This window comes from Sinohyriopsis cumingii, chromosome 6, assembly GCF_028554795.1.
Source record: "Sinohyriopsis cumingii isolate HCF-2022 chromosome 6, ASM2855479v2, whole genome shotgun sequence".
In the NCBI taxonomy this organism is placed as follows: domain Eukaryota; kingdom Metazoa; phylum Mollusca; class Bivalvia; order Unionida; family Unionidae; genus Sinohyriopsis; species Sinohyriopsis cumingii.
The window spans coordinates 118594940-118606276 of NC_142966.1; the positions used below are offsets into that span (position 1 = coordinate 118594940).

General features: G+C 33.9%; 1 protein-coding gene across 1 annotated transcript in view; it reads left to right on the forward strand.

Moving 5' to 3' along the window:
• Positions 1-10922, forward strand: part of LOC149797822 (prestin-like) — a 67471-nt gene extending 56549 nt beyond the window's left edge. The window contains exons 14-18 of the mRNA XM_089960807.1: positions 1961-2125; positions 3487-3684; positions 4332-4386; positions 4963-5084; positions 7693-10922. Of these exons, the coding sequence (XP_089816933.1) occupies positions 1961-2125; positions 3487-3684; positions 4332-4386; positions 4963-5084; positions 7693-7710 (558 nt within the window). The 3' untranslated portion in view covers positions 7711-10922. The remainder of the gene's footprint in view (positions 1-1960; positions 2126-3486; positions 3685-4331; positions 4387-4962; positions 5085-7692) is intronic.
• The last annotated feature ends 415 nt before the right edge of the window (positions 10923-11337 follow it).

Genomic DNA, 11337 nt, shown 5'->3' on the forward strand with positions numbered 1-11337 from the left:
TGTGAAAACGCCAAAATGGATCGACAGAACCACGTTTATCTGCCTAGCTGGTGTAAGGCAGGCTTGTGTTTTATCACCAATTTTATTTTCATTATTCCCAAATGATCTCTAGCAGGGGTTCACAGCCCCCGGCCCGCGAAGGTGTTCTGTCCGGCCCTCAGGGCAAATTAAAATAACACAGAAATCTGGCGCGTGAACAGTAATTCTATTAAAGAAATTACTTTTTGCGGCCCTCGAGTGGTCTTAGAAAATGCAGTCTGGCCCGTGGCCGAGAAAGGTTGTGTACCCCTGATCAATAAAAATACATTTCTTACAAGATTAGCTCTGTATCATTGAAATGTATATTGTTATATGAAGACAACTGTTTGCATTTGCTGAAACTGCCACACAACCTCAAAGAGTTCTAAATAAAATAAACTAGTACTACAGCATCTGGAAAATAACGATAAAACTAGAAGAAATTTAAACTGTAGTTCTTCGTAAGGGGATATTTGATAGAAAATGAGTGTGTCTGTGTGCGTGTGATTGTTTGAATTTTAACTTAGCTTTAACAAATTTCAAGTCATATTGCTGCTATGTCTGCAGTGTGGCAATTTATAGTGATGTCTAGCACTAAGTCATCATGCCGCAGACATGTAGCATCATGTCCCATTCAGACACATTATCCTGACACCATTTCGACCAGTCCTAATACTAACCTCTTAATGCTTAGCGCCTAGTACTATATTTGTAAGATTTTGGTATTACTCGGCAATGGGTCGAACTCACGACCTCCCGCATCTGAGGCGGACGCTCCAACCACTAGACCACCGGAACGGTCTGACAGGACATGAATGTTGGTATTTTGGTGATTGCATGATAGAGACGGCAACTGATTGGAAACATCTTGGCAATATATTATCCTCCAAAACCTCATTTTATATGTGCCAGAAAAACGCTAGCAGCACAAGCAGAAAAGACACTTTATAATTGGATTAATAGTCTTACTCGTTTTGGTAAACTCTGATTTAAATATCTGCTACTAAATTAGCTCTAGATAGAGTTTTGGATAAGACGTTTAGGGTATTACAAAGCAAGTGACATTGAATCTGTATATACATCACAAGCTGTACATATGTCATTTTGAACATATGTTTTTGGCATTACACATCATAAGTTGTACATATGTCATTTTGTACATATTTTATTGGCATTACAAAACACTCTCCATAGACCAGTGCAAAGTAAGATATAGAAAAAAGTTATTAAAGATTATTGATTGACTTCCAAAATAAAGCTATAACTTACAGTTTACATGGGGCAAACACTGTGATTGTTGGGTAAATAAAGATACAAATCTACTGTATTCGCATAGAATGAGAGAAGTTAGGTTTCGTCAAGGGGTGGAAGACGAGAACCTGTTTTCATTATATTTAATCAACGTTGTAAAGATATATTTCTACAAGAACTAAATACAGAATCAAATATAATATCTAGATTAAGATTAATAAAAAGATCAGAAATGATTTGACTCATGAATACTATTTTGATTGCATAAACTCTTCGCACAATGTTTGCTTGCTATGTGTGTTCGGAAATGAAACGTTTTCTATAATGGTAAATATAGGTAGGTTTAAAAATATCCCCTTATGTAGGAAGACAGTGCTGATAGAAGATACCTTTCACTTTACTTGTTACATCTTCCGTCTGCTTACCTTCGTACGTTCATTGTAATACAGGTCACATACAATGTTAGAACTTCATGCAACGAATCTATAATAATATCTTATATAATTTAGCAGAATCTATAGTATTAGATGGTGTGTTAATCCTAGAAATGTTGTGTTTTGTGGTGTACCATATTTTTGTGTATAATGAAAGTCTGTAATTTGAACCAGTGGACAATCTTACAAGAAGAATGATGATGATGATGATGATGATGATGATGATGATTTATTTATTTATTTTTTATTTATTTCAGACGGAACAGGATCCAGGTATCAAAATCGTGTACTTTAATTCTCCTCTCTATTATGCAAATTCGGACCTGTTTGCCACCAAACTGCAACGGGTTACCGGTGTAAAGCCAGAGAAAATCAGAAAGCAGCTGAGGAGAATGACCATGAAGAATGTGTTAGAAAGGAAGGTATGAGAATGACCGCAAAAGTATGTGCTACAAAGAAAGGTATGAGTATGACCATAACGGATATTTTTAACGTAATGTAGTAGAATGACCATGATGAATGTGTTTGAAGGATAGCGGAATGTCCATGATATATGTTATAGAAAGGAAGGAAGGAATCAATACGAAAAAAACAAAACAAGGGTAGGATAATGTATGTGAAGCATATGTTACAAAGGAAGGAAGACAAATGACTATGCAGAATGTGTTTGAAAGGAAGATATATGAGAATGACCAGGCATGATATTTTAGAAAGGATGGCAGGAGAATGAATATGAAAAATGTCTTAGAAAAGAAGGTAAGAAAATGGCCAGTATTATTACAAAGGTCTGAATCAGAATGACCGTAAAGAATGTTTCGGAATGGAAGACACGAGCTCAACATGAAGGATGTTAGAATGGAAGAATACAGATCTCCGGTGCGTAAAAGCATGAATGTTTTCTTTACTCTAGGTGTATCAGACACCAATTCTATTACACTTAAGATGCTAATCTTGGAATATCGTCGTAGAAAATGCTATATATCCATACAGAATCTTGGAATATCGTCGTATAAAATGCTACATTATCCATACAGAATCTTGGAATATCTTCGTAGAAAATTCTATATTATCCATACAGAATCTTGGAATATCGTCGTATAAAATGCTACATTATCCATACAGAATCTTGGAATATCTTCGTAGAGAATAATCTATCATCCATGCAGAATCAAAGTGCATTAGGTCTTGCACGGCTGTCTTGTTTTAAGGTCTTTCGAAATATAAATACGTTGGACATGAGTTCCAATCCTGGAAGCTCTTTCCTTTTCAGGTTCTGTTTAGAAACATTAGACTGAATACATCGTTTTTATGTATTTACCTTACTTAATCAGTTGTCATATAAAATACCTCATACACCTGCTCCGATAATCCCTAAGACGAAACAAAAATATGTTTTAAAAAAATACATTCTAGTGCTTGAAACTTGTTGAAAATTAAATTACTGACTGTAAACAGTTCAAATCTAAATAATCGCAATATGTTTAAAAATTTGTAATACGGTATATCAAATGAATGACATTATGCAAAACAAATAAGTCATTTATGACATTTAACGATAAAACATGACAAATATCAGCAGATAAATGCTAACAAATTATGCCAGGACTTGTGTCTCCACTGCAAGAAATTTAAATGAAAATCTTGGTTGATGTGGAAGAATTTTAAGCGTGAAGGAATGGATAGGTTGTGGTAAACATCATGCCTATATTATAAGTTTGTTGGTGCATTTATCTTAACTTGTATTGCAGAAACATGGTTTTAAAAACGCATATTTACATTTCAGGATTACTTGCCAGCTGTGAACAATACAGAGGATAGCCCTACCAATGCTTCGTTAGATTCACCCTCTGGCACTGTAACGAATAACGACATCTCAAAACAAACACCTACAAGAGCTGATATCTGTCCAGTACATCACATTATTATTGACTTTTCTGCAATCCCGTTCATTGACTCTATGGGAGAAAAGATTCTTAGACAGGTATTTTATCTAGTCGAGATTATTGTCATCAGCTTTAAGCTAAGGTTGTGTGATTTAGATTTTTAACGTAGCTTTAACATTTTATCGTACTGTCTAGCACTGGGGAATCATGCCGCAGACATATAACATAATGTCCCACCCAGTTACATTATCCTGACACCAGGCCGACCAGTCCAAACACTAACTTCTTAATGTTGAACTCCATTAGTACCAATCTTATCAGTTTTTGGGATGACTCGGCAGGGGTTCAAACCCGCGACCACCCGAATCCGAGGTGGATTTATGCTAAGTTGATATCAACTTAATGGTAAGATATATGTACTATACACCTAAGAAAATCTCTCTCTCTCTCTCTCTCTCTCTCTTTATTTTAAGCGAAATGTGCACTTATTTTAATATGAATGCAAACTCTTCCAGTTCTCATGGCCAGATAAAACTTCATTCCCCCATAACTATCGATAAATTTCGTAAAGGTATGTTAGTTTCAAATATTTATAAATTTTGACTATAACATGCGACTTAAACAAATTAAGTCTTGTTTGAGATTATTGTATCCGAAATAGCCTTTATTTTAATGAAGACATTTAACTGAACAAATTATGTATTATCCTTCATAACTGACCCTGTATTGTTTTATTGTTCTTCAGGTATTCGATGAGTATTCTAAAATAGACATCAAGATTTTCCTTGCTTGCATTGCAGGTAAATATGACGGCATGTTGACTATTCCTTATTATTTGTCTGTAAAAAGAGTTTTCCAAACCTTTCATTGTAATTTCGTTTCATTAATAAATTGTATTCTTTCTGCATACATATCATACTTTCTAACGATGAAAAGAAAACACTGTTGAAACCAATACACGAAGAATGGAAGAGTATATGATTAATATCAATCTTAAGAACTATTAAATTTAAAACAAAAGGTGTTATAAAGTCCACAATGTGTTATAAAAACGTTATTCATTATAACTATATGAATGAGCGTATGAATACTTGGGATATAGCATACTGATAAATATATAATGTATGCAGTACATCAGTGGAGGCACTTTTGATCAATGGTATACTAAAACCTCCAAGTTTATTGCTTTTTCTTAACTTTTCAACTGGGATAAGCTAGAACGTAACTAAGATTATCACTGATATTTAACACATACACATGACACTGAGATTTAAAATTGAAATTGGAAAACGGATAAATTTTTCTCGAAAGTGATGACTCGTCGTGCAATAATGTACAATGATTCAAATAAATTCCCCTTCATCTGTGTTTTGCAGACGATGTATGGGCGGTTCTGGAGACAACACAGTTTCTGGAAAAGTACAATGAGAGCATTTTCCCTACACTGGACCATGCTGTTGAAGCAGCCAAACACGATGATAACAATAAAGGAATTGAAGTACGCAATATGCACATTATGCATACTAATATGTTAAAAGCATCTCATTTAATTATATACTGATGCTTAACCCCATTATTAGATGAAAATATTAGTTTTTGACCAAATATCTATGATTTGAACTAAGCCCCATAAAGATATGACCTCAGTTCAATGTCGTGAACTAACACGGGTGGTTTAAGACTAGCTTCTGTAGATTAAACCGTACAGAACGACGAAAGTAGCGTGTGAGACTGCCGCTGCTCTTCATGAGCTATTTATGCAAGCGCTGAATAATAATGTTTCTTTAAGCTGCAGATTACCCTAAAGTGACAATAGACTCCAAAAGAATATATCTCTATGCTGCTTGTCAGCGGATATCACATATCTTATATTCAGCATATCGGGATTCGCAAAGAGGAAGCAATTGTTTTACATTTTGAAAATAATATAAGCTGTTCCATCTCTTTTAGTTTGTCGTGCCATGCTTCAGACAATTAATTGGCTTTTTGGTCGGACATATGTAATGGGGGCTTTTTCGCTCACTGCATGCATATGTGTCAGTAACTCCTCTGGAAACCCTATGATCAATATAAAATTATGATAATAAAAACAAATTGCAAGGCGAAGCTGTATTTTACGGTTGCTACATTGCATAACACCGTGATGGTGTGCTTGAAACATGGGTCAATATTTTGTGCAATGCTCAAGAAATGTTTTGCTTTAACAGTTTTCTGTTTCGGATTCGACGGAAGTAATACAGCACAAGCGCACATTTATGCAGAACTTTCCGCAAGACATTTCATAATCGCTTGGTGAACTTCTGCTTTTCATCTGGCCATGAATTTGCTCTTTGCCTCCTCATCGATGACAATGGAAGTGTGTGTCTTGTGTTACGCAGCCTGTATCTCATTCTTCATGGCCGTATATTTGTCGACCTCATCGAAAATAAGATTAAACTCTTCATGTGGTCGGATACTTTTGCTTGGTTTTGTTGTTTTTTCGGAACGATTTTTGTCGTGGTTTTTTTACTGTTTGGTGAACCGAAGTCTTATGAAATTCCCGGATGTGGAAACCAAAGCGCAGCTCAAGGCTGTGATTACAAGGCCAACATAAATTGAAGTGAAAGTAATTGTTGACAATATGCCAGTTTCCACCTTTCCTCTGTGCACAGACAAAGCAGTATGTGCAGTAACAGCTTCATTAAACGCGTTTACCTCTCGCTTGTACCTCTCGCTTGTAATTTTGTTTCTGTAGAGACCTTGCTACTGTTCATCCCATGCCGTTATGGAAAGTTCAGCCTCACAGATATTTTTGAGGCGAAATGTTTATGAAAGTGTTGAATATTATAATAGCGCCTCTTTCAGGCGCGTAAGATCAAAGTTCCGACCGAGTGGGGAGGGAATCTCATCTGCGGAAACGTATATCTAACCCATCGCCGTGGTTTACTGGCAAAAATAGTTTCCTTAATTTATTTAGTGCCGATATTTTACGGTCTTCAAGACACCGGCAAACATGCTGATGAAGATTCGCAACCAGCGTACCTTCTGTTCGTAGTTTGAGTGATTGTTTGTTTTCATGGCTGATTACTGTAATCAGACATAGTGTGATACGGTTTTATGTTTGGTGAGCCAAATGATAGAGGACGTTACATACTCTGAAGGAAAGGTTACCGCTGAGGTTTTTTCTCCCAATGCCACGTTGTTGGGTATTTTTGTGATACATTTTCTAGCCCATTTAATCTCAGTTAATCTTCCTCTCAAGCAACTGTCATATAAATTAACTAATCCAGACAATTTATTTATCTATCTATTTATTGGAATCCCATTTTGAGTAATTACTATCCTTCACATTATGCAGTAAGCCTGGAAATATACTAATCAAATATTAAGTAAGAAGTGTATTACGTATCAAGCAATGACAAGACCTGATCATCAGCAAAAGGTTTTCTACAAAGCATTACGTAATGGAGTGTTGGTCATCAATTAAATCAATGGAATATTCTAATTGAAATTCGTAAACAACATAATTCTTAATAAGTCATACTGTTACGATCTAGGTCCTAAACTATGTAACAGAAAAGAAGTGAAACCAAGAAGTTAGTAAAACTGAGCAGACCATTTATTTGTCGAAGCTACAACAAGAAATTAAGATACACAGCATAGTGATTTCAATCCTAAATAATCAGAAATGTCATAAGTCCAAAAGAATAGAATGTTCCGAATTAATTCCTTAATGTCCTGATGTACCAATGAAGAAATCCAGAATGTCATTAAATGAATTCATTATAATTCCAATAATGTTTTAATCCAGTATCAATGAACACGTAATATTTCCAATGAATTATATAAATAAGCAATTCTCTTCAAATCATATCTGAACACAGTTGATGATTCCCACAAATTGACCAAAACAGGAATGAACATTTGTTCACCAATCCTCCACAATACATCCCCACTTGAGCTATATCGCAAAACAAGAAGTAGTCTCTTTGGTACGGTGCATCATGGGGGAAAATATATACTATCATTAAAATCAACTAGGCTAGTTATGTACGGCGTCATGAACACCGGAAGTGTAATGCAGTTGTAAGCGAATTAATTTATGACTCTTTGTCTTCTTCTTACAGGTCATAACATACTTATGATGCGCATTCACTGACTTGGAAGGTGGCAATCGATATAAAGGGCATCTTTCTTTACAATTTCAAAGGAACTCGCAGTAAATCTTCGTTGAAGAAGACTTAAGTTGAAGGAATTCCTTCCAAACTGGAAGACAAGAAAGTCATTGTGAACAGTGTAGACTTCGTTCCCATTCACAGTAGAAAGACAATAGATTTGTCAGCTAAAAAATAATGTTCACAATTTCGAAATCGTTATAAATAGTTTGGACGATCTTTGATTTCAAAGGACAATTTCTACTAATGTAAAGGAACACAATACATTAAGGTATATATTAAATGAATAAGAGTACATGATTCATACCTGTCCATAACGGTAACGTATAAATTAACAGTAACGTATACATTATTGGTAATGTATAAATTTACGTTAACGTATAAATTATCAAACTGGCTGTTTTAAGCACACACACACACACACACACACACACACACACACATATATATATATATATATATATATATATATATATATATATATATATATATATATATATATATATATCACAATAATGATATCATCAGAAGAAAGTCCAGATCGTTCCGCAAAGTGTTGTCATGATCACGGTTTTCTGTTGCTGACAACAAGACGTGACCATGTAATCAAGATCTCATTATCATGGTGATTATAGATTTGTTACATACCTATTAATTTTCACGTAAACGAATAAAATCCCCAAAATGTTTACTGAAAACAGATAGATATCGCATAAGATTTCAGCCTTTCTGACACGAACTTTACTTATACACTGACTTTCATTTCCGTTAACAGCTGATAAGCGCATGAATATCAGTTGTCACAAAAGAACAAAAATAACAAAAGAATAACTTTCACAGCGATTAATGTTAATAACACTAGTTTTTTTCAAAGCATGGTGCAGCAGACCAGTATACAAGATTTACAGCTATCGTGCAATTGTAAAATTTTGCATCATGGATGGTATCACCAGCTGCATAATTAGGTAAGCTTAAATCCGAGGCTCGGCTGATCGCCTTTGAACTCTTTTTGATTCATTCTGGGATAGAAAATTCATAGGTATAATAAATGTTTTAATCTCATCTTTTTAGTAAATATTAATATCACTGAGATTATGACTTCATAATATACGTACCTTACAAAAATGATGCTTGACAAAGAAAGAACTAAATCTATTTTTCAGCCTTCTTCCTGACTGATTGATATATATATATATATATATATATATATATATATATATATATATATATATATATATATATATATATATGTAACTTTCATTACCTTTAAGATATGAACTGACGTGCATTGGTTTCATTATGTTATTGAATTTTTCATTGTCAGTGCACATAGCACCCTGAAGCGCTCCGAAATTTTGAGCACCTGCTTTTCGCTTCACTGCGTGATTTTGTCAGGCCCAGGTTAAGCTTTCTTAATATGGCAATGAAAGCCGAAGAAGGTCGGATCATCATTTACATCCTATTCCTTGTATCGAACCATTGGCGCCCGCAGGATTTGTTGCGGGGGTGGGGTGTCAGTCAGTCACGGATGGGAGAGAGATAATTGCGTAGTTAGTATAGTAAGCAGTTCGAAAATGAAGCTAATATTTACTAAGCGTCTTGAACAGAATCTTGTGACAAATTTTCAGCTTCATTTGCATGATTAAACTTCTCGGAATATATATATATGACACCCACCCACCCCCCTTGACCTATGCTGCGGGCGCCCATGTATCCAACAGCCACTCGTGTACGCTCTAAATGGGTGACCCCTATTACAGGTTTTGCAATATGCTTTTCACGTGTTTGTTTGGAGATGATATGGTAAGATCCGTTTGGAGAGGGTTGTAATGACTTTATCATCTCAGCGTGAGATTCGACTATCGTCGAATAGTTATGTGTGAATCATTCATGATATGTTCTATTTGTCTGCTAAACTGGATGCAAAAATAGTTGCATCTAAAAATGTTATATTTATGACTTACCATATAATTTTACAGGTGAAGCTTATTCATATCTCACCTTTCACATGTTAAGATTTATTTTATTATTCACTTACACATTTATTCCGCTTAATAAAGCAAAAACTAACTTTAAAAAATCCGAAAATCCATATTGAATTTAAATTTTCCAGGAAAAAATTTCTTACCTCATCTGTAGAGCTAAATAATTTGTATGTTGAAAGCGTTGTCATTATTTTCGTTATTATTATTATTATTGTTATTATTATTATCGTTGTTTTATTATTATTGTTTTTTATTATCATCACTATTAGTAATATATTATTGCTGCTAGTAGGCATAGTAGTGATTCATTAGTAGTCAATAGTTTTAGTGTTGTTTTGTTATCTTTTTATATGCCTTATACAAATGTAACGAATAACTAAACTTCACTTACACTGTTTTACTTATATGCATTTTGCGCCCTGATTATGGAAGTTTTACATGTTTTCGTACTTTAGACCCTTATGAATTCTCAATGTTGTAATTGAAAATCTAAACTGTCTTATAAGGATAGTCACACAAATTGTTGTGCTAATGCAAAATCATAAATAAGAAGCAATTTCAGTTTGTGTGCTCCCCTTTATGTTGTCAGATAGTCTTTTATGTATTCAAGAAACATATGACTATATTTGGCAACGTAAAAGGGTGCTGACAAACTAAAATTGTTTCTTATTTGCTAATTTTTATGTGAAAAGGATTGAATAAGATGCCTAATTAAATAGTCATTTCACTCTGTACAGCAGAATATAGATATGTAATCATTAAAATCCCTATGGACTTTATATGTCCAGTGAAAGTGTTAATTTGTCCATCAAATTGTAGAAACTGCTAAAATGTTCTTATAATATTATATTCAGAGATTTTTAAAGTCTGTTCTGTCGTATTTAAAAACAGTATACGAGAAAGCATATAGTATCCAAGAAATGATATACTATTGCATGCCGAAGTATGGTGAGATTATTTTAAATCAAATTAATAATTTGATAAATAGAGAAATAAATAAATACTCTGTAGCTTCCCTCATCTTTTTTTGGCTAAGAAAGTAATTAAAAAATAATTCCGAAATGGGTTGAAATATTTATATTTCTTTATAAATATATGAAGCTTTTAAAAATTGTCTCTCAATGCATGTTATATGGAATGCAAAAAAGAATCGTTAATTTTGTTAAGATTTGTTGAAATAAAATAATGAAAATTGTAGTATGTCCTGCATTATTTTTTACCCCGTGCCCTTGATCTTTAATCTTTAAAAAGTGTGGAGCAAATTTGAATAATTATTTTGATGTCTCCTTTTGCGGTTATTCCAGACTCGAAATAATATAAAGCTACTTTTTCCATACATTTTCCCAGGTGGACGATAATTTAATGGGGAAAAATGATATTCAAGTTACTGTTCATTAACATACATCATATGCAAAGCAAAATATTTATTCCAAACGTCTGGTGAACAAGGGTGAATTTAATTGGACATTTGATACCGTTATAGGTTACTCAGACAGGAAGACATTGTCCCAATATATTTCGATTTTTATATCCGTACATACATAGATACATACATACATACATACATACATACATACACACAAATACATACATACATACATACATACATACA